The following is a 25004-nucleotide window of genomic DNA, read 5'->3' as shown; positions in this document are numbered from 1 at the left end:
TTAGAAATGAGAGTAAACTTAATTTGTGGGATTTGTGTAAATGCTGAAGTGAACAAGGGGCACATTGCATCAACAAGTCACTGGGATTTGGGCTCCCAACTAACTGAGCCCTTATGGGGGCAATTTCAGCCCCATCCAACCTGGACTTGGACACTTCCAGGGATGGGGCAGCTCTGGGCAGTCTGAGCCAGGGCCTCCCCACCCTCACAGGGAGCAAACTCCCAACAAAGTTTATCCTCTTCTGTATTCTTTAATTCATAAGAAGAACACATAGATGTATTCAGACTTCACAAGCATCAAGTCTCAAGCCACTGGAACACTCTCATAGAAAAATAATCATTTGTGATGACCAGCTATCATGGGACTGTAAATAAATCCCTATTCTTAAAGTGCACTGGCAGGTCAGTAAATGCTGAGATCCAGAGTGGTGGTAATTGTATAACTGGAGAAAAGTTAAGAAAAATATGCAATTCAAACAGCTAGGACTCAAAAGCTACAGCAAATAAAAATGGGTTTTTGAAATCATCTTTACAAAGGTATGTGATAGCTGGATGAACACAAAGCACTATAAAGACAGCTAATTCCTGAAAAATATTCTTTCCCTGTTTCTTGGGTCAGTGAAACCTCTAACTACCAAAATATCTGCTTTTGGCTCAGGCTTATGCCTATTTGAGGTGACCCAAGGTTATCAGACAACAATACAGCTGCTAGTAAATAACACACACACACACAAAAAAAACCCCACCAACACCAACACAAAACCCACCACAAAACATGCTGCTGTTTTGTTTTTTTCTCTGGGACAATGCAGACTTCATTACATCTGCTATTACAACGTGCCTATAACAATGTTCTCTAACAAGCAGCCCTAAGGTCAAATATGTTCCTTGATCAATTTACCAGAGGTCCCTGGTGCTGCTGCTGTGGGTAGACTGTCTGGGGAAAAAAAATAATCCTTTTATTCCTTTGCTTCACTATCAGGGAAGGGGAAAAAAAAAAAAAGCTGTCACAGACATTTTTCTTCTGCCTCTGCTCTTGACAAGTCAGGTAAACAGGGAGGAAATACCCAGCTGTAAGAGACCAGCATTTGTACAGGCATATAAAACCACACTGTTTATTTACCAAGCTCCTCAAAGCAGCAGCATGATTCAGAACAAGACTATGGGGATTTGGAAGATGTCTTAGCAAAACACCTGCAGTTCTTTGCACGAGGACAAATAAAAGTCACTCTGGATGTGAGAGTGGTGTGGTCATCTCCTTACAGGAATTTACCAGTTCAGTACATAGCTACAGTCAAATAACTCTGACAAGCAACAGCACTAATTCACAGATGCTCTGAGCAGTGCAGTCATCACATTAACCCTCTCCTGGTTGTGTCAGTAAAGCTCTGACTGTTGGTCTGGTTTTGCTCAACACACCAGTACCAACCAATAAGCAATAACTCTACCCAGAAAAGCAGATTTGACACTGGAAACTTGCTACAGAAATCACTTCAGGCTTGCATCAAGCAGCAGGAAAGGAGTTAATCTCACTGGCCACAATGCTGAGTACCACTCTTACTGATGCCTGACTGCATGACTTTTGTTTCATATGTTGTGATTTACTTCTTTTCACTCTGTGTGCGGGTCTGAGTCACAGACTGGTACCAGCATTAAAGGGAACCATCCCATTCAGCCCCCCAAGCTGGAGTGAGCCTGGACTCCGTGTGCCTCTGGTTATTTGTGGGTGATTCTAGGGATTGCCTTGGCTTGCTCCCATCACTCCTGAACATGCTAATTCCAGCAAACAGCCCCTTGAAAAGACACCCCCCTCAAAAGGAAAAAAACCCCTTTGCTAATGGCCTGTAATGGGTCTAAATAAAGCCCGAGCCGTTCCTTACTCATGCATAACTTCATTGCTTCTATTCCCTTCACACCCTGCCCAGTTGGCATAATTTGCAGAAGGGTTTTAGCATGGACAATTGAAACACCCACATGCTGCCTGAACTAAAAAGCTTAATCCTAGAGCCCCTTTCTTCCTGTGTGATAGCTAAACACTGCTTTTATTTTGATTACACCGGTCCCATCTGCACTGTCATTTTCAACCCATGAAGACTGAACTCCAACCGTACCCCCACACAGATCAGGACAGCATCTCACCCACCACAATGCCTAGAGAAGGCAGAACTCCAACCTTCACATTTCATATGGCTAGAATAGAATTCCCCCTGAAACAGCAGACTCCAGGGGTGTAAAAACCCCTAAGTCACCTCACCTGGTAATTAATTAACACCTTGGTGCACTCAATATCAGGACATTGACAAAAGGACAAACAGGGGCCACAAAGAAAAGCTGGCAGCTTCTTCCAAGACCACACATTCCCATTTGGGTGCCATGCCCTGAAACAATTTTAATCCATCTTTCTCTTCAAGCAGAGACAGCTCTGCCACTGACGATGATACGACAGTGACAAAGGAGGGCTGAAATTCAGACCCAAATTGTTATTCCCCTCAGCTAGGCAGTTATGCACAAGAAACACTGCTTGTAAACACTTCTTTGTCAAACACTCAATTACAAGCTGCTTTATGAACAAAATGAGGCAGTGGCAAGGAAAGTGAGAGACGAGAATGGGGAGGAGATCTCCAGTGGCTCCCAGGCATCGCAGCACCACAGCCCAGGAACGTTCCAGGTGACACTGCCAGCCCCTCTGACACAGGGCGTGGACACACGGTGGGAAAACACCAAACCCAGCTCTGCAGAATGGGGTTTGGGTTTTGAGGAGCTCTACTTTGTTCAGCTGTTATGGTTATTCCTATGCAGTAAGAATAAATACTTTATATCGTCGCTTTTCACAGTCTGAACCAGGAAGGAAAGGAGCACACGTACAAATGTGGAAAAAGTTCAAAGCCCTCAGTTCAGGCAACACTCACAATATGGCTCTTTTTGTCATCCCCATTTACACCTTTATACACTGAAATTGCTCCACAGGAGCTAAAAAGTAACTGGAAACTGGAACATTCATTTTTTTCATGTTAAAGCTGCAGCTGTACTCCACAATTGTTAGCCGAGCTACCTCCAGCTTCCATCCTAAAAGGACTGAAGCTCTAACTCCAAAGAGATATTTATGACTGACACTACAGCCAATAAATGTCATGTCAAATTATAAAATATTGCCCCTATGACCACTTGAAAGTTTTGAGAACCACCAGAAAAACAACTTCATGAGCTCTAGTACCACTTCCCAGGAGGCTGCAATGTTACAGCATCACAGGGCTGCTCATCATGGCACTGTTACTCAGGCTGCCGTGGACAACACCCTTGATCCATTACCTCCTCCCTGGATTCTTTTAGCAATGCTATTCCAGTGGATAAGATTTCCCCTGGAAAGAGTTTTTTTCCTTGTTTTTATTATTTAGTTCAATGAGTCAAGCAGAGCTGTAAGAGGAAATGTCAGAGAGCAAAGTGAAGCCCATTGCTAATATCCAACTTCAGCTGGCAATGGATCTGCAGATGAAGGAAGAACTGAGCCTGTGCTCCTTTCCCCAGAGCTGAACTGAAACCCTTTAACCAGAAAAAAGCAGAATGGGGAAGAAAAGGTGAAGATAGAAGATTTGGCTCTAAATTAAAAAACCTGCACTTATTTACACAATTAATTTTAGACACCAACAAATCCAGCAGCTACCCAAGGAATACCTTGCTTTGTAATCTCAACAATTCTGACTGCAGAAAAAAGCAAAATTGAAAGAAAGCTACCAGAAAGAAAAAAAAGAGCCCCAACTTTTGCATATAATGATAACAAGGGTTTACAAGTATAATTCCTAAAATTAACACATAAAACCTTGCTAGGATTTTTTTAAAATAAATTAATTTCAAGGCTCAACTTCAGAAAAATTTTAGAATCAACTTAGAGTGCTAATAGCTGGAAAAACCAACATACAGACACAACATATTTCACCTTTTGAGTTAAAAGATACCTACCCAACTACATCTTAGGACTCTCCCAACCAGTAAGTTTGGAAGAGCTTTAAATCTATCACAAACCCCTGCTGGCTTTATTTAATTTTGATGTTTCTTTAAGACAAAACATCAGGGAAAATAGACTGATTCTGCCAAAACAATTGTGCAATGGCATTCACCTGAATAGCTACTAATAACCTTGCTTGAAGGAAAAATGCAAGTGCTTATTTTACCTAAGAGATGCCTTGGAACCAAAGATGTGCTCACTCAAGCTGTGCATGTTCTCAACAGCTCGTGTAAACCATCCATCAGGCAGGAGTATGAAAATTATCTCCCTTAAGAATCCAGCCAGAAAGAGACTGAGGGATGTGGGTAACACTGCCTGAGGCTGCAGATTGGGAGGGAGAGTGACTGAGAGGTGAACACAGCTCAGCTCTGGGAGGTTTCCACAGGGATTGAGAGGTGGAACACAGGGATTGAGAGGTGGAACACAGGGATTGAGAGGTGGAACACAGCTCAGCTCTGGGAGGTTTCCACAGGGATTGAGAGGTGGAACACAGGGATTGAGAGGTGGAACACAGCTCAGCTTTGAGAGGTTTCCACAGGGATTGAGAGGTGGAACACAGCTCAGCTCTGGGAGGTTTCCACAGGGATTGAGAGGTGGAACACAGCTCAGCTCTGGGAGGTTTCCACAGGGATTGAGAGGTGGAACACAGCTCAGCTCTGGGAGGTTTCCACAGGGATTGAGAGGTGGAACACAGCTCAGCTCTGGGAGGTGGAACACAGGGATTGAGAGGTGGAACACAGGGATTGAGAGGTGGAACACAGCTCAGCTCTGGGAGGCTGCCACAAGGAAAGCCAAGTCAGCTGGAGCAGAGCCACTGGATGACTTCAGGCAAGGACTGGCAGCTGCCAAAGCAATCCTGGCACGCTGGGTACCCCAGCAGCCTCCTGCAGAAGCTGAGAGCCACGGCCAGCAGTCAGCAAGGACAAGTTCTGCATGAGGAAAGCAACAGTACCTCATGGAAAAGGTATTTATCCTGCCTCAACCACCTGTGACATTGGGATGTCATTTTGTTTGTTTGAAATCAGCTCAGATTTAGAGTGGTGTGGCACAGATGGTTTAGTCATCACACTGGTAAGTGTGCTAGGAGAGGAATATTGGCTGTCTGCAGCAACTGTGCTTCCTTCACACCAATAAAAATACCTGTGATCATCCCAAATATCACTGCAGACATGTGGTGCAAGCAGAGGAACAGAGGCTACAATTAGGTAACAGATCCCAGCCTCTTCTGCAAAGTTAGCTAAAATATTGGGCAGCTAGTGCTTAAATCAACATGAAGGAACCTTTTAGATTCTTCTTGTCCAAATCAGAAAAACAACATCCAAAAAGACTGTGGCTCCCTCAGGGTCCTAGCTCCTCCTGCAGCATCCACACTAAACCTGGGGATAATGTCCCTAAACATCTCACAGGACACCTGGAACACGTCCTCACAGCTATGAAGAGATGCAAAATAAAAACCTCCAGCCAGGGCTCTGAATCCATTCAAATAGCCCACACTACTCCATTTTTCAACTGGCTAAATTCACAAGATCCAACAGAAGTGCCTTATCTTGGTACCTTCCCAAAATAACCCACAAATAAAATAAAGTCAGAGGACAGAAGAAGGAAAGAAAGACGACTTAGTGCATTGTGTCAACCAATTATATTCAACAGAGAAAAAGATACAAGTGGTTATAGCTTCCTGTAAATTACTTCATGTAATTAAATCCCCTTCTCTAAATTACAGACCATTTAGCTCTTCTTTTATAACAATGTAACCAATGACCACCACCAACCTTTTTTATAGCATCTAATGCCACATAAGTTGTTAGCAATGAAATTTCCTTTTTATTTCTCCCTTTCAAAAGAAGCTGCTGTAATGAGATTCATTCACAGCTACTTACAGACTGTCATCGAGAAGAGAGGATCGCCTTGTTTCCCTTTATTCTGCTCCTCTCTGAGGCTATATTTGAGCAAATGTGACCTAAAGCCATTATCAGTCATCTCAATGCAGGCAGAGAAGTTAAAGGTGACCAGCAAGAGTTTTAACATATAGAGCTCACTGCATCCCCAGAGCCCCCCAAGCCCTGCCTGCTCTGCCAGCCAGGAACAAATCCCCACTCAAGAAAAGCCCATGGCAGTGAAATGCTGGCCAGGTGAGCCAGCCCTGCCCAAGCCAGCACAGGCAGCTGAGCCTCTCTGGAAGAATCAGGAAAGCTCTATGAAAGCAGAGCCAAGTGGGGCACCTGGAGCACCCACACTGGCAAAGGAAGGTCAGCTACTGAAGGGGAACCTACTGGTCCTGACAAGCATTTCACTATCCAGTGAAAAACACAAAGGCACATTCTCTTATATATTCCACTTCCAGCAGCCAAAACATGCTTTACATCACTGTTCAGAAAATAATATTTGCAGTGTGGTAAAATCCAGCACATGCTTCTGTTTCATTCTTCAGCATTAGCCTAAAAAGTATTGGACACCGCACAATTCTAATAAGCATGATCTCTTCAATTTATGTTTTCCCACCAGAACTGCAGAGTGTTTTGAAATACATTTTTTCTGGCTTAAGCAAAGGCTGCCTCCTGTCACAGTTCCCAGAGGGTTTATGGCACTGTTTTGCACTACTCCTGAAGCAGTGTGTTACAGAAATCTGTTATGGAAACTGTGCTGTAGCTCTCCAAAGGTGGCTGCAATCCCATGATGAAGTTACCTGTGCCACAGCTATAATGCAGACTTTAATGGTCTAGTGTTGGTACAGCATTTTAAACAAACTACACACACTGCAAAGTTCTCCCTCTGCTGCAGAGCGAGCTCTGCAGCCACTTCAAGAATCTTGATGAATTCTTGGATAAATTTAGCAAAAACAACAGCACTTCTTTGTAATAGCAGGGTTTCATTTGGGAAATAAACATCCACTTTTTATTTACAAAGGATTTTTCCTCCTCCTGCCACTGCTGTGCTATGCCCACTGCTTCCCTCTACTTTGATCCAAAAAAACAGAATACCAAGTGCCTAACCAGGACTTAGAGCAGATTTTTAAATTAGTTCCTGACAGTGCAAACAGATTGCTATTGATTGAAATGAGGCTGATTTCAGGCCCTGGATTAGCACAGCTAATGCCTGGATGCTGTGCTGCCCATTTCAGCGCTCTGCACCGTTGCTCCCCAGTGGTTTCCCAGGCAGCTGTGGAGCCTCTGCAGCCGCAGATTAGCGTGAGAGAGCAGGGCAGGGCCATCTGTGGCTGTGCCTGCAGCCCAAACAAGGGCTCCTCCCAAATCCCCGGGGCCAGGACCCTGCCCTACAGCCTCATCGGGAGCTTTGGAGCCAGCCAGGCCGTGCAGAAGTTCAGGAGGGAGTTGGTGTTTGGGAAGGCTTTGCTGGAGCCCAGCATCACAACTCACTGAGCCTGGTGATCTCACTCCAGCCACGTCCACTCTGGATGGACCAGAGCACTGGGGGCAGCCAAACCCTGGTTTTCCTGTCCAGACAGCCTGGCCCAAGTCTGGGACAGAGGCTGCACACAGGTAATGGCACTGCCTTATCAGCCCTGCTCTCCCAGCCAACACTTTTTTAAGCTCTCCCTGCAAGAGCTTTCATGTCCAAATTGTACAGTCTTGTACTTACAAAGGTAGAAATGGATCCTGCTTTTAAGCAACGTTTTGCTGATTAAAAGAAAATGGACTTTTTTCCTCTGGCTTTGTTGTTTAGTTTCAAAGAAGGTTTAAATAACAATATCTGCTAACAAAAAAAGGGTAACATCAATTAGAAACAAAAAGAAACTAGTTTGTATAATTTCAGTGCTCAAAAGCAGTGAAATGCAAACACCAAAGCAGCACACACCAAACCAAACCAATCCCCAAAACCCACATTAAAGGCAACCTTTCTTCTTTTTCTTATTTTTTTTCCCCTGTAAGCTGACTGCCTAGAATTCATTGGGTTTTAGTAACTGAGATACTGAAGGTAACAGAATAAGTTACTATCTAGACCCTCTTAAACACAATTCAGCTTCCAAATGCTACATTATTAAGCCATGGAAGAACAGGCATATCCATGTCCTCTGGCTAAAGACAAAGACTCCAAAGGTTATTTTTCAGACTCGCTCTCCTACGTGGCTGCTGAACCTCAGCTAAGAAAGGGACATTTCAGCCTCTGAACCGTGCACCACTAAGCACACACTGCCTCCAGCCCACCAGTGGCTTCACATCCAAGCATGATAAATACTATTTACCATTATCTGAAAAACACAAGTAAAACTCCAGCAGCCACACGGTCCTATTGCCCAGCTGCCAGCACGAGCAGTATGATGCCAAAGGAAATTTTCCACAGTATTTCATTATCCAGATGAGTTTCTAGATAGTTTCTCTCTGCCTTGGGAAGGCCCTCACCACCATGCACAAATGGGGCCAAGGGTATGTAAATGGTTTGAAAAGGAGCTATCAATTTTCACCTAGACATCAGAAGAAACAACTTGCACATCCTGGATGGAAAAAATGACTTAGTGTATCACCTTTAGCTCAGATCAGCAGTAACCCAGAGCACAGCCCTCCTGGGGGGCAGGGAGGGTGTTATATCCCTTAATGAATGTTGGATAACGAGATGATGAGCATCACAGAGAAACCACATGAATAGGTAATCAAACTTGTTAATGCAATTTAGCAGTTCCAGTCCAGCAACACGATCCATTAATCACCAACAGCACTCAGCAGTTTGGGGAGGGCTGGGCAGTGAACGAGGCTGGGGAATCAGCTGTGCCTTCCCTCCCTCCAGGAAGCTCTGCTCAAGTCTCAGGGATGTCACACCTCCAGAGAAACACGACCTGTTAACTCCCCTGCCCTCTCCTCCCAGCTCCAAACCCAGCAGGCTATTTATGAGCACTGAATACTGCACCACCCTGCTCTCCTCAGCTTCTCTGAGACTCTCCCTCATCTCGGGTGATTTAAACAGTGGGTGAGAAAAGGAAGGAGGAGGTGTAAGACACTAATCTTCGTGACAAATGACTATCTGCAGAACACTGTGTTATTACAGCAGCATTTAACAGCTAAATATATTCAACACACCATGATGCTCCCAAGCTGACTAAACACAGAGCTTGAGGTTAAACTAACTGGAAATAACAGCAACTCTTTCCTATTAGCCCCAACTCTTTTCAGGGCGATTGTACAGAAAGGGCAATGTGTCCCAAAGGTCAGAAAAAAGGGAAAAAACCAAAACCCCAACTGTTCTACATCCACAGTGCTCAGACATTCAGAGGAATAAGCAACTACAAAAATGAAATCAGCAAAGAGAAGAACAGCTCCGCTCAGGCTAATCAAAGACTGGCTCAAAGTTCAAAGAGTGATTCTCCAAAACCAGAACAGCATCGGACACATAAGGGAGCAGTGTAACTAAGAGGTTTCATCTTTTATGGACCTCTTAATCTAATCAAATTATACATCCACCTTTAAATCCCTTCAAGGGGGTGACAGGCTGCTCCCCCTCACCAGCCCTGTCTGCAGCTGTGGTGGGGATTCCCTTCCCCAGCCACTGGGTCAGCTTTGGACATGGCCTTTTGGAAAGGCAATGAACTCAACTTTAAGGAATGCTCCTGTGTTGGAGGCAGGCACAGCCTTCCAGAGGGGCTGGATTTACTGCAGGCCACTCTGGCTACACCAAAACACACCACAGCTTTGAACACTTTCTCACCCCATGACACACCTGATCCTGGTGATTGCAAGTGCTTTTGTTGCTGCCCATTGCAGATCAGCAGTGTGAAGTCAGCACCTTTCCCTGTGTACATGTGTTGACAGCAGCCCCAAACTCTGACAAATCTTGGACAAAAGGACCATTTGAAATGCCTTTTCCTCCCTCTGCTTAGTTACAGCAAGAGATAAATGTGTTTGAATGATTTTTATACACAGTTGGGAGTAATAGGCTGGAAAGGACAGATTGGTTCCTGCAGCCCTCTCCCCATAGCCAGAGGTACAGAACAACCAAATATTCAGCAGCAATAGCAATCTGGATGCTTTGTCAAATGGAGTGAAGTATAAATCTAATTTTCTAAACAAAGCAGACAACCTGGCACTGAAATCAGCTTACCACTTTGCACCTCTCTACAAGGATTAGCAGAATGCCATAATTATAATGCCCAATTTGATTTATCAGAGAAGGCTGCATAGAAAAGATGACAATTCAGTAGTATTGTGAAGAGAAGGGATGAGAGTAGAAGGAAAGCTTCAAATTGAACAGTAATTTCTAAGCAACATCTCAATATAATTAGCATTAATTACAGTAAGCTATCCAAATTAGGTATAAACCTATGTTTAATAACCCTGAGATGCAAAATTCATCCCCTAAATTCCAGGAAACTTAATATTACAGAAAATTTGTCCAGACAGCTTGGCAGGAAATGCCAGAATTCTAGGTGTGAACTTTTTGATTACTAAAAAGAAAGAAAAATTATTGAATTTGTCAATATCATTTGCATAATGAGTTTGAACTAAGAATAGCCTAGTTTATGTAGCTTAGATTTTGCTGCTACTTTCATCAAGTTTACAGACCTCCAAACGTGTCTGGTTTTCACAACTGTATCAGCTAGGATAATAGCAGGTATTTAAAAAACCTCCCTTTCCAACAAGAGAGGAATTCTAAGTGTGACTTATTTAAAGAGGCACCATGTATTAATGAGTCACTCATCACAGATTTTCTTTTATACTCTTTGTGCAAGCTCCTCATTCTTTTTAGAGTTTGTTACTTATCCTTACAGGTTTAAAAAAAAAATAAATTAAGCAATGGAAGTTGAATTCAGATTTTTATGAATGTGGCAGCAAATCCCCTGTTTAACCACTGATGGCAGCCAAATACTGTTCAGAAGAAATAAGTAAGAACATCCTCATTTTTCAAAGCTGAATAACCAATAAACTAAATATTTGGTAAACTAAGGCAGCAGAGTATGAGAGAAATCAGAGTCTGCCAGTGCAACAAAATCTCTTACCCCAGAGGCTTCTAAGAAGTGCCATGAAATCCCTGGTGGACACAACCACGTGAAACAGAGTTTTAAATTTCATGTAGAAGATGTCACTGTTAACAACCTTTTCCTCCTGCAAGAAGGGGGAACCTCCCCACTGTCTCACAAATCCACAACTATGCAAATCCCTGCCATGCACTGGATTTCCTGCAGTGTAACAGAACTGAAGAAACAACTTCCACCAGATCATGAGAATCTCTAACTTGAAATGTGATGAGCCCTTCTAAATCAATATGCTGAAACACAAAAGGCTATGTGGTGGAGAAGTTATAGGGGAGGGTTACATGACATAACCTTCACCATATTTTTAAATGTTAAAGTATTGCAAGTCTGAAAAAACATTTCCAGTAACTGGACAATTCAATCTTTGGCTGTCTGGCACACACACAGGATTAGTTTCACAGAACAGAAGGTGGCTTGAGTTAAACAGCTCTTTTTCTGCTGGAGAAATGGAGAATAAAAACCACTTTTTTCATCTTTGTGTGTTTCCTAGCTCGGAACAAATGCTGGAAGGTCAAGCACACTGCTTTTCCCACTGGCTGCCACTTGGCACCCTGTTAGGGACAACTGGGAAAGTGTCCACGGAGAGATGCTGCTGTGCCATGGGACTGCCAGCCCATGAATGCACACTCAGTCTCTCACAAACCTCCCTGCTGAGCAGCAGTTAGTGATAAAGAGCCTGCCAGCCTCAGAGCCTTTTCTTTGTCACCTGCCCCTCTGCACACACTGTGGCTCAGATGGAGTCTCTGGAATAATTCCCTCCAGCATCACAACTCTCCATTCATTAATGCTCCAGCACATTTTAGAAAGGTACACAGGAAAGACTGCCCAGAGCACAGCTTCCTGCAAAATGACTTTCCACTTCTAAAATGCTCAAATAGTCTCTCCTCCTCAACACTCTGTTTTGGGGTAAGTCAAACTCCAGTCATGAGATGAACACACAAGTCTGTAACTTCCAGGTGCACACTGCCCAGCACAAATCCTCCAAAGGAGGTTATGATCTGATGGATGATTCCTGCTTGCGCTCAAGACCATCAGGGCCACAAATCTACTGTATGAATCACTGCAGTGCCCCAAAGCTGCAGACACCAGGGAGGTCTGCTCCTTCCTGCATTACCCAGTGCACCTGGCTTCCACTTCAGCTTATGGAGCCTGCCCTCAATGCAGAATTTGTGCACGTGGCCCCAAGTCTTCCAAGAGGCTTTGTTTCCACCAGCACAGGTAACCAGAGAAGCCAATTACAAGGACACCTCACCTCCCAGCAAGGACAACACTTGACAGTGCCCAGGGCCAAGAGGGTCTCTTCAGGTGAGAAGGGTTTCCCTACCTGTTTGGACAGCTTCAAGGGGAGTTTCTTCTTCATCCTCTCCTTGCCTCTCTCTGCCTCTCTCTCGGAGCTCCCCGCGTCGTTGTTGTGGCCATTCTCACTTGGCTCAGCAGACACACAGTTCTCAGATTCTCTGGGTTTCTTGCCTGGATGCCTCTCCCATTTCTCCTTCCGCTCCTGAGGCTTTAGTGACATGTCCTTCTGTAAAGGAGATGAAAAAAGAGAATGGTAAATTCTTGATGTTGTTTGCAGCTACCTTTAAGCATTAAGCTGTATAAATATTGAATAAAAACACAAACAAGACAATATGTATCTTCCAGAGATGACTTAAAATGAATAATTAGGCATGCACAATACAAACAGTAATTTTAGATTAGATTAGATTAGGATGAATATTCTCCAGGCTAGGTGTTTGAAACTGGGTATGAAAATGAGCTCACTTCAGATTAACTCAGAAACCATAAGTCAACAGCACATGAGCAAATCAGCAACCTGAAGGGAAGCCTTAAACTGTTCAGCTGAAACAGAGGTGGGTTTTGTTTTGTTTCTGATCTGAGAAGCATCAGACCCCCCCTGGGGCTGACAGTCTCTGATTCACAGCAGCATTCATATGGAGAAAGGCACTTCTAAAGCCCTACCACAAATTCCCCGAGCCAGAGAGATCAATGGGATCCAAACACACAACAGAGGTTGAACACTTCTAAGTGTTAAGTGTCTGCCCTGAACCAGGCTGTAACACACAATCCAAGCACAGTTTAAAGCAGGTATGTCATGTCATAATGATTAACACTGGAAGTGAGATCAGAGGAGGGAATTACTCTGCTATCCCTGGCATCTCTGAGGACTGCAAGCTGAACTCCCAGTGACAGAGTACCAAACTCTCTCTCTATGCACACCGTGTGGAGAAGGAGTTGAAGAAATAATATGACAAATCACTATGACATTGGGTCACTACAGCTAGATACATTTCTCCCTCATGCCTTTTATTAACTGCTCAAGGATAAAAACGGAATTCTTATGGGAATATTTCACAGGATATCTATTCCAATTATTTTTAATGTGAAGTAAATAGATTAGGAAATACCCTAAAAGCACTGCTTATTATGCCAAAACTCAGCCACAGATATTTTTCTAAGCACCTTCCTTTTGACTCAAGCAGTTACATGACAGGTATTTGTATCTTACATGAATGGAGATCACAATACAAACTGCTCACATCAATGCACACACCTTCAGTGCTGCAAAAGAGCTCATGAAAATCATTAGCTCTCTAGTCTCTCAAAAACTGAAGCCCAACAAAAAAAGAAAATTAGGAACTGGAATGAAATGCCCTGCTGATTGCTCCAGATTACTTCCTCCCCCTCTCCTTTAATTAGTGAATTGACTGCCTCAGTGTGCAACATGCTGATTCCACTCCAAATCACTCACTTGTTTAAAGTTACCCTTCCCTGGGAAGTGAGATGATGCACAGGCACTTTAGGGTCACAGACATGGCAATTAGAAATAAGGCAATAAAACAGAGCTGTTTCAATTCCAGCCCAGGCTCCCAGAGGATCAGCCAGCACCCACCCTCTGAACACCTTGCACAGGAGTCCTGGGGGGCTGGAGGCTCCTCTTAGGGCACACACAGATATATCAAGGTGAAAACCCCCAAAGATACAACTCTTCCACCAAAATTAAAATAATTAGCACTGTCTTGGAGGCACAGAACACACCAGAACACAGCTCAGCTTGCCAAGTTCATTACTAGGAAAGAGCAAGGAAAATACCTGTCTGGCATTACTCTCCATGAATGATAGAAGAATATAAATCAGTGTTAACTTCTCACTTTGGTTTTTAGTTTAAAGATAACACTTGAAAGCAGCAGTTCAAGATGCCAATTGAAGAAGGTCATATTGTGCTGTTTACTGGGAAGCTACTGAGATAAAAATCAAATTGCTAATCTTCAGTAACTAAATCAAAATCAAAACTAATCAAAAACTTGTCACCTGAAAATGGTATCTGCTAACTGATATTCAGCAAGACATTAGAAATAGGGATCACCACAAACATGCACTTCTTCACGAAGCCAGATGCAGCTTGTGATGTGAGAGCAGGTGCAAGGAAGATGCTGCATGAGGTGGCATGGACCCCTGATGGGGGAGGAAGGAGGCTGGGGCAGGGAAATGCCACCACCTGAGAGCACCAGCCAATGATGCACTCCTGGCCTCAGGGGCAATATTCACTTCTAAGGATGCCTTCAAAGTCAATAAATTACCATTTTGGTTTAAACTCAATCTGGCTTCACATGGTGGTTGGGCCTGTTAATGCTTTGGGGAAAGTCTTCCCTTGGTACCCAGAGCACATTCACTGCAGGTTTTCAGATTCCTTTCACCACACAACTGGTCTGCAAATCTCTGTTTTTCTCCTTCCTGAATCCTACAAAATTTCCTACTTTGAAATGCAGCTTTTCATCCCTATTTTGTCTGGAGATTTAAGGCTTGTCTCATTGCTGAGCTACTAGCAAAATTAATTCATGAAATACAGCTATAGCTGGATCAAAGCCAAGGAAATAATTCATTCACTTGTAGTGCCATCCAAGAATCTCAAGCACTTTCCAAACAGCCGTGAATGAAGCCCTAAGGCTGCTCCTGCCTCCAGTGGGGGAGACCTGGGGCAGCCACGGGGACAAAGCCACGTTGGTGTGACAGGAAAAGCCACTCCAGAGTCCCTTTTCTCCCTGCTCCAGCAGAGGACACAGCCCTCAGGAGCTTTTCCTGGGAAGGCAGGACAGGAGCTCAGCATGTCCTTGCTGGCACAGGGTGACAGCAGGCTGTGCCCTGAATGCAGACCTGCAGCCCCAGGCACAGAGCAGGAGGGGGCTAATGGGGTTCTGTTCTTGCCTCCTTTGTTTCCTTTCTGTTTCCTCTACTAAAAGAGCCTTCCAGTGATTGCTCTTTTACTAAAGTTTATGACCTCCAAGTTGGGGACCTCACTTAGCACAAGAGCTTACTATTTTTGGATGTGCATCTGGGCTTGTGCACAGGCAATTGCTGGAAAATTTAAGCACATCCAGAATATACAGTACATCACAAGAGGGGACATTTATTGATGCACCTTGACTTACTTTAATCCAGAAATCCCAGCCTGCAGGTGAGACTGGCCTCCTGACAAGCTGCCCCACTGGAGCCTTCCCCCAAGGCAAGCCCAGAGCAGCAGATATTTTCACCCTCTGCACATCAGGCAAACCCTGCAGATTCACACAGTGACAGTACCTGAAGTCAGACCCCACAGTCAATAGGTTTTCACATCAGCCTTGTGGTTTCTGCCCACCCCAGGAGTCTGCAGACCTGACCACCTTTGCAGTCACAGGTGCAGTAAATCCCTTTGTCCAAGCCCATTTTCTCTTCTCAGTTCCAGAAACAAGACTGCTAAATCTTGCTCCAGAATACAGAAAACTGTTTTGTTCCTTACTACTCATTGCTTCCAGGACTGTCTTCCTACCTGTCCTCACTTCAGAATTTCTCTGACACCTTCCAGGGCAGGCTACAGCCTCTCCATCTGCAGCCCCTTGTCTGTCTGGGCTGCAGACGGAGTGCAGATGGTTCTAACTGGCTGCATGGTTACAGATAAGGAAGAATCAGGCCTTTCTTCAGAGCCTCTTTCCTGGCAGTTCCTCCATGAAACACACAGATTCTATCTCCCTATCTGTTTATGTGGATGTACAGACACCAAAGCACACTTCATCTGAAGATGGGGTTGTGGTACCTCCTCCAGCTCTGCCTGGAACACCTCACACACCAGCAGCTGTGAAATTCACTCACAAAGACCCTGGTGAGGGCTGGCAACACAAGCTGGCCCTGCAACAGATTTTGAGTGTCCACTATAAAAATCTTTGTGATTCATTTTCCATCACTATCAGCCCAAGCTAGTTATGCAATTGCACCTCTGCTTGCAGCAGATCTGGCAGGAACCCCTAATCATTTGGAACACTCCTTCCTGAAAAGTCATTTTTCTTCTGTCACCAAGGCACAGCTGCAGTCTCCAAAGACACTCCAAGGTACACACTGCCCAGTTTATAAGTAAAGCTGGGAATAATATGGGTGCACAGCCCTCAGCTCTGCAATGAGACTGTTCTTACCCCTAAAATGCCACAGCAAGACACTACTGCACAATGGAGTCCACGTTTTCTGTTTGATCAGGAAATAATGATCAGCCCTGGAGGAGCCTGGCACAAGCTCACATCCCACAGCCATCCTCTGGCTGCAGTTATCACTGCCTGTTTGCTCAGCCCATCTCAAACTCAGCCTTAATCCTCTGAATTGACACAGCTCTGAGATCTCAGAAAGCATGCAGGGGAAGGCTGTGGCTGTAAATACCTTTCATACACAGGGAACGCTTAAAGAACCTGAAGAAAGCATCCAAAACCCTCCCAGCCAGATGAAAACCCTTGAGTCTGCTGCTGGGGTGCAGAGGGTAAAAATAACACCTATAGATAATAAAATAACCATCCTTAGCCCTCGAGCATCAGTTCAAAATGCAGCTCTGGTGCAAAACCAAGTCCATTTCAATGCCCCATCCCCAGGGCCCATCGGACACTCAGCCAAGGACTGGTTACACTCCATTCCTGCCAGACTGCCTCTGCCAGCTGCACACGATTATATGGGCTGATTTCCCAGAAGGAAGACAGCCTCCAGCTTCTCTCTCCACAGCTCTTCACTGCAGCACTTATTCCTCAAGTTGGGCAATGTGAAATATCCTACTGAACATCAAACAGGAGAAGGATCCACACAAAGGAAATAAAACACACGGCTGCCTCTGAAACTGACCCTGCTTGCCCATGTTTCTGCCTCCAGCTTCTCTCAAAAAATTGCAATGGAAAAGCCCCTGAGGATCTGAGCACCATCTATCCTTATATCAACTTTATCATGCAATTAGCAGCAGGGTTGTCAATTGGTTAATAGTTCAGGGAGGGATCCTGGCTCAGAAAGGACCTGAAACAGATTTATTTTTAAGTAGGTTAATTTTTAAATATTCCTATTGACCTGATACCCAGCTTATAGAACAGCAGCACAGAAACAATTGCTGACAATGTTCTCCTGCTTTCTAAGCAGACAAAGCACATTACAGACAGGACCACTACTAACACAAACCTACTGCCCATTTATTTGCATAAAGGGGGCACAGGAGGCAGCTATTCAAATGGAAAGATAATATTGGAGAGATACATGAGAAATGTACATGAAAGACTAAAGTGTGGTTTGAAGACAGGTCTGTAGAGAGAGAGAGAAACCACTGCAAGAACAGGAGCCAGCACAAGAAGAGATGAATAGCTAACAGGCAAATGAAATGAGGAAAGAAAAAAGGGATAAAAAAGGACACTGAAGGGCATCAGGTAGGACCACACCAAGGTGACTGAATTTGAACTCAGCAGGGTGAACAGGCAGCAAACACAACTGGAGACCTCAAAGATTAGCAGCAGCACGTTTAAGAGTGGGAGAGGGAGCAGTTTGAGCTCTGCCTGGGGAGCTGTGGGCAGGGTGTGCTGGCACTGAGGCCAGCAGGGGCAGGCTGGGCCCAAGCTCAGCCCAAGGCTCCTTGCAGGACGTCCCCGTGGCAGGAGGCCAGCCCAGACCGACTGTCCAGGGCCCAGGGCACCTGGGGCAGCCGTCTGCTGGCACGCCCGGCTGGACTCCCACCCATGGGAACTCTCACCTCTCCTGTAGTACAACACACTCTTGTTTGTTTTACCTTCCAGCCCTCTCTTCTCCCCCACTGCCAACTCCACTGCAAACATAACTCGAGCACCCCCAGCCTCTCAGCCAAAGACACCAAAGCTGTTTTAAAAGGCAGAAACAAGAGTCTGGATTTGAAGTGACTTTTTTGCTTTGACCCGACATTCAAGCAGCGCAATCAATATCAATTAAAATGATTGCAAATGAAATCCTTGCTTGTTTAACCTTGGACTGCAATTCTCCTTTCACAGCTGACATATTCCAGATGAGTTTAGGTCCTGCTTTTTAAAATGCATCACATTTGCTTTGACCCTGTCACATGTTTAGCTCAAGAATAAGATGACTCTTTGACAAGACAGATTTGGAAATGTTAAGACATTTGAAGCTGACACTGGTTTGCAGGTTTATGATACATGATTTAACTTAAAAATACAAGTGGATGAACCAAGAAACTTACTGTAATTGAAACACTCAAATTTATTACCAGAGGATATGTTCCTGTCACCTGTGAATAGCTGAAGAGCAAGCTGCCATACTTTGCTGAATGCCCACATGTTATGTCTCCCAAGAATCAAGACCTTTGCTTCTAGGACCCCAAAGACACAGTATCAAGTACAGAGAGCTTGGAAAAGTGTTACTTCAACAAAACATAGTCCAAAATTACAAAAAGGAAGGTCAGTTCACTATTCTTTTAAATGCATTTCAATCCACGTTGAATTTACAAGGCTCTGATTGCTCTTTTTGTTTGCACGAGATCTGAATAAATAATGATACAGTGCTGAGCAGCAATTGTTTTTAAATACTGAGGAAAAAGGGGGTGAATCTGTTCCCTTCCTTTTCAGTTACTCAAGGAAAAATCCAGTCCTCTCCTTCCTAGCAGGAAGGAGGAGTAGGAAGCAGTAGGAAGTACCTGGAAACAGAGTGTTTAACACTCACTTAGGAGACAATAAAAGTAAGAATGCACACAGCAAACACCTTCACTTTAGCAAGGGGCCAAGGAAATCCACAGGAATGAGAGCTGCCCATGTTTTTGGTATAAAGCCCTGTCCACCATCACCCAGGGGGGAGGTGGATACACAACATCTGAAGCTGCTCCAGAGCTCCAGGGGCAGCCAGGCGTGATTTTCCCCCTCTGCTCCAATTTCCTCCTCAGAGCCTGCAGGCGCCTCGCTGCAGAGAGCTGCACCATCCTCCCTTCCCTGCTCACAGACACTGCACAGCTATTAGGACTCCCACAGGTGCTTGCTGTCCATCAGGAAGGAAATGATCCCATTTGAAGCCATCAGTATTTCCTCCAGTGATGGCAGTAAATGCCCGCCGAGCGCTCGCAGAATTACTGTCAGCGGAAAGTGTGTCAGAGAGCAAGGGAGCTTAAATGATTGAAGGGAAGCTGGGGCACCATTTTCAGGTAGATGAAATGAGGCATATTGCAAGTGCAGCCTGCCCAGCTTTTACAGCCTGCAGGAGTGCTGAAAGGTGCTGCTGCCCATGCACCAGCAGCCACCCTGGCCAGCTTTCACTGCAGATAAAAAGCACATTTTGGCTGAAGCTGCTTTCGGCCAAGATTGGGAGCTCAGCCTGCCTGGTTTATGTCGTGTACAAGGGAGCTGGAAAGTGTTTGTGCCTGTCAGACAGCACCTTCTCCAGCTGCCAGGTGTGAATGCTGAGCACATCCTTCCTGCAAACTCCCATCCTCCCAGGAGTTCCCTCCCAAGGTACCCATCAGGAATGGCAGCAGCACCACGCACTGCCCAGCATCCCACAAGTGACAGACTATGCAAAAACATCCCCATCTTTGAAGGATGTGGCCTGGGGCCATCAATCTCAAGTAACTTCCGCAGGTATCCAGCAAGTAAGCAAAGAGACACAGTCAGGCACACACTCCAGGTCCAGTGTTTTGGGAAGACAATCCTCAAGTGTGCCAAAATCCAAGGACACTGCTGAGCCCTCACTGCTTCGTGACAGAGCAGCCAGCAAACACATGCTTCTTAACAGAGTAGCATTTAAACACTTAATCTGAACTAATTTCCCTCTCCCCAGATTATTCAAACAGGCACTCCTTGAATTCAAACAGCTCCCACTAAGTGGCAGAATTAGGACCTGAAGAAGCAGCTCCTTCCCAAAAGCCAGATGTGGGCATTTCATCCCTCATTTCCAATCTTGCCAGGATGATAACACAACCCCCAGTCCCCAGCTGGCCCTAAGCCTGCCAAAGGAAAAGGCAAGAAGATCCTACCAGGACAAACTGGTACAGCAGCTGGATGCATTCATCATTACCGATTTTCAGCTAAGCTAGTCAGATAAAACCAGAAATACAAAGTTGAGTAAAAATGCCTCCAGCCTATTTATTACTATAGACAGGAATACTACATCTTAGAAATAGCTTAGAAATACTACATCTCTCTTTAAAATTAGAAACAAAAGGAGAAGACCCAACTGCTTCTATCTCTGCTGAGGGGGATGTCATGCTTCCATGAGCTGGACTCTGGAAATGGAGTTGAGCCAAGCTGAGGCTGGGCAGATGGACTGGACACATGGCTCATTTACCAAAGGCAGGGGCCTAAATTGCTCTCCTCCATCTACACTCCTGCATTTAAAGTGCTGATCTTCACAGTGTGAAATACACAACAACCACAGCAGGATTGTCCTGACTCCCATGTGAGTAGCTTCATATTGAGACTGAAGAGCTACAGCTGTAACCTTAGGCAGCTCGGTCATGACTTCAAGAACCTCAGCCTGATTTCCCAAGTAATTCAATGCTTCCTCCTGCTAAATACAAAGTTTTTCTCTATTTTTTAGGATTCCACCACACATTCATTTCATGGTGCATACTTTTAAAACACAGCCATGAAAAATGTGCTGCTCTCAAGGCAGTAGCACCTAGAGCAGGGAAGCTCCAGACGCATCTCCCACACGGTGACAGCCTCGAACACACTCACTCCACCAGGAACTGCAGACGTTTGGAGGCTCTGCTCCCAGCCTACACTCTTTATTGCCACCCTCAGGAAGGGTGCAGCTCCCAGTGCTGCTGCAGAACAGAGGGTGAGCACTCAGCTCCAGCAGAGCAGGCTGGGAGCTCTGCAGTGTGACACTGCCAGGAGAGACGAGCGCTCGCGAACTCGCTCCTGCCAACTCTGCTGCAGGGGTGAGAGTCTCCAGAAATAAAAACAGCCATATCCTCATCCCTGGGGCTGAGTTATAAATTAATTTATATTTAAGCACCATGACACTAGAGGCATTTTTTACCAACTCTGCAGTTGCCCTCAGTGGTAGGCAACAATTTTCAGTTCAGCTGTCATGAGCTCTAGAATGTGTATTCAATAATTAGTCCTCTGGTAGTTTTCTTCTGGCTGGGAAACAAACAACAAGAAATATAAATGGTTCAACAAGAGGAAATATGGAGAGGCCAGCCTCCTCCAGAAACAGCTGCCCATAGCACATCACTGCAACCTAAGGGGAAAGCTCTGAGCAGGATGAGTTCTAGCAGAGAGAGATGCTTTCTAACTACCTAAATGTCACAAGTGCAAATGGAAAGCCCAGGACAGTGCACCTGTGCCACCCTGGCCACCCCTGCTCTGCTGCTGGAGATGCACTGAGCAGTGCAGGCCTGCAGCTGTCAGGGTGGCCAGCAGAGATGCTCTCCCACATCCAGGGGCTGAGCACAGCACGTGCTCCTGAGCAGCTCTCCTATAACTGCTTTGCTTGAACAAACAATGAGCAGCCAAATGTTTCAATATATCCTTAGGGCTTCCTAGAATAGTTTCAAATAGTCTGATATCTGTGGCAGAGGCAAAACATTCATTTATAGCCTAGGCAATCGCTGAGAAATGGGAAACACTATAGTAGCAGGCAATTTTAATGTGTTCTATGTTACAAAACATTTTCAGTCAGAGAGCTCAAAGGTCATTAATAGATTTTCATATGTTTACAGACAGCAGCAATTTCAAGCTCTGTAATTTTAAAACTGCATGTCAGTCTCTCAACTTCCAGCTGTTATTTTAACATTAGATAATGAACACAATGCAAAGGTTACACAATCACTTGAACCAGCTTATGCAGCAGATCCAGTCACACAAATAATTATTAAATTCTAATTACACATATATTATCACTCTTATTAGAACAGCAGGGCAAATCCTCTTTTATAGATAGATCAACAGTTTAGAAAAAGAGGCCAGCAAGGTTATGCTTTTAGAGCTGCTCTTCTCTCTCCCCCCATCACCTAAAGCACTGCTGATTTATGAGTCTCAGAAACAACACCTTGTTAACACCTCACCAGTCAGTGCACATCCAGCCATCAGCTTCTGTTTTACTTCAGTCCTTTATAGGTCCCTAATACAGACATTGATGCCTACTTAAAATATTCATCCTTGATCAGAGGGACAAAAAAGCACTTAGTGGTTATGCAGTGTCCTGTTCAAATATGCTGGTTTTTCTTTATACAACTACTTTGATACTGAGAAGACATCCTCCAAAACTTAAGAGATTTCTCCTAAGGAGAGTGCTGTTATCCAAGCTAAAGCTTTGCAAGACATCAGGGTCCCATAACATAGATTTTTATTTTATTGTAATTTTGGAGCAGATGAAATTATTGTCATCATCTGACTCTTCTATCATGCAGCCAAAAGAGCAAAATCACCCAGCTGGTGTCTCAGGGAAATTTCGGATGTGCACTAGGAAACTATCCTCTTACCACGTAAGAAATTCAGCAGATTATGTTTTGCTCATCTCCCTCATCTTTTCCCCCTCTCTATTCCCAGGCAGTGCCAAGTGTTACTCGCTCTGGTTTATTCTGCCCCAATCCAGCTGTCAGTCACACAGCATGTAACCTCAATGGGAATTGAGGAATCTCATCCCCAAGCCTCAGCTTTGAAGCAGGACAGAGCAGCAATGTCCCTTTGTGTGGCTGAGGTCTCCTGCAGTGACAGCAATGCTACCCTGGCACAGTGATGTCTCTCTAATCCCCAGTGCATCCTCAGCCAGCCATGAATTTCACACTGGGAAATTCCAGGCTTTGACATTAAATCATTCCAGCTGGGATTTTCAAAGGATAAGAGATAGGATTCCAATCCCATCACATTCCAATAGGAAGCCTTTAAGGTTTGGTTTATTTTCTTTTTAAGAAGGAAACCCATATTTCATTCTCATTTCCAGCCCGCCTTCCTCTGGGACATGAAATTGAAAGCAAGAAAGGGAGGGCAAGTGCAGTGCTAATGGGAAGAGAGACTGACAAATGACACCACCAGATCCTGGCTACATCAGCTTGCAATGGGCCATGCAAGAAGGAACAGATAAATCAGCACATCCATTACTGCTCCTGAGCAAAAGGAGCCTCTGTACTGTGCCTGGTCAGTCCCACTGGCCATGAAGGAAGAAGTAACCAAGCAAACACCCAGTGAGGACAGCAGACAATTAAAGCACGAAAGCAAACAAACCCAGCAAGCTGCAGGAGGAGAACATGTGCAGCATGGGAATGATGAGATGCACTCAGCCAAGCGTGTCAGATAGAGCCCGGGGCAGGCAGAGCTGCCAGGACAAGGAGCCACTGCAGGGACAGAGCTCACGCTGTCACTCACCCCAGCCAGAGCCAGTGCTCCAGGCTTGCATCAGCTTCCACACTCTCTCCATCATGTCCAGAGGATCTCAGCCTTCCCCCAACCAAGAGGTGCTAAGCTGTGTCCCTCTGCACCCATTTCCTCAATTCCCACGTTCAATTACAAGTTTCTCTTAATGCTTAGCTTTCAGGTACAGAAACATTTATCTGCACTCCCCAGACTCAAAACTGAAGCTGGCTGGCTTGTAGGACATTTTTCTTCCTTTCTGGAACAAAACTTTGCCAGTCAGAGACTGGAGAAAGGGGCATTCATGCAAAGTTTTCCATTTGCTGTAGCCCTCAACTCTGAAACACAATAGGGAATTAAAACATAGTACAGAGCAGCAACTTTCATCCCTGCTGACCACTCAAATGAGTTAAGAGCACTTGAACATCTGATTCTTGTACATCTCAGAGTTCAACTTTGCCTCTCATTTACTGTTCACAGCACCTTGACAACAGTAAACATCACAGAGTGAGAAATACAGATGCAGCACACAGCATTTATTTGTTCAAACAGGCATAACCCTTCGGCAAGAACCAAAAACCCAGGCAATGTGAGAAGGTTAAGATGGAACAGATGCAGCCAGAGACTCTGGGGAACAGCCTGTGTGGAAGCAGGATTTCTTATGATTACTTCTGTCTTGTAGTTCTTAATAACCCACATCACAGCTGACATCTCCACCAGCTCTCTGCTTCTTTATGCAGATAACCAGAAACAGAAAAGCTGACATGACAATTATATTGTACACACACACAGTGCCTAACAACCCTACAACAGCACAAGCAACAGAGAGCAAGCAGAGTATCTCACACCTCACCTGTGAGATACTTGGGCTAAAGGTTGTTTTAAGACCTGCTCATAAAATCAGGTAATGACACAAAGAACTTCCAAGACTGCAAAGATCTATAAAAGCATTTTGCAACTCCTGTTTGTTAATAAGCTCAGATCTCCATCACAGCAGTGACCCAGGGGATTCTCGGTGCCCACAGCTCATCCCACCCGAGCAGCAGCACCTCAGCACAAGCTGAGGGACCCTAGCCAACAGAGCAGGGAGATGCTGGGGTGCTCTGTGTCCCCTCTGCCACCTCCATCTGGGGAGGCTGTTGCTAAGAGACAAAGTGCCAGGGGATGCTGCAGAATCCTCCAGCTCTGCCCCCCCAGCGCTGCTCCCAAACCCAATGGGTCCCAGCGTCTCTCCTGGAGCCTTTGATCATCTGGCTTTTGTGTGCAAAGCAGCTCTTGTCAAGGAATTCAGGCAGCCCTATGATAGTAAAAACTGCTGATAAAAAGATAATATCAAGAGTACTCCATTTCAAAAAGCTGATAGAAGGGCACAAGGGGAAATTTCACACATCAGAACAGAAGTGCTCACTAAAGCAGGAAGG

At 44.9% G+C, this 25004-nt stretch overlaps 1 protein-coding gene across 17 annotated transcripts in view; it reads right to left on the bottom strand.

Moving 5' to 3' along the window:
* FBRSL1 (fibrosin like 1) overlaps positions 1-25004 on the bottom strand; it is a 503098-nt gene that overhangs the window by 353904 nt on the left and 124190 nt on the right. For all 17 annotated transcript variants that reach the window (XM_071445326.1, XM_071445335.1, XM_071445342.1 and 14 more), the window contains exon 2: positions 12309-12509. In XM_071445326.1, the coding sequence (XP_071301427.1) occupies positions 12309-12509 (201 nt within the window). The remainder of the gene's footprint in view (positions 1-12308; positions 12510-25004) is intronic.

This window comes from Agelaius tricolor, unplaced genomic scaffold, assembly GCF_023055355.1.
Source record: "Agelaius tricolor isolate 1412-34295 unplaced genomic scaffold, bAgeTri1.0.p SCAF_20, whole genome shotgun sequence".
Taxonomy (NCBI): Eukaryota; Metazoa; Chordata; class Aves; order Passeriformes; family Icteridae; genus Agelaius; species Agelaius tricolor.
The sequence above is the reverse complement of the archived record's forward strand: the minus strand, read 5'-3'. Positions and strand labels throughout refer to the sequence as shown.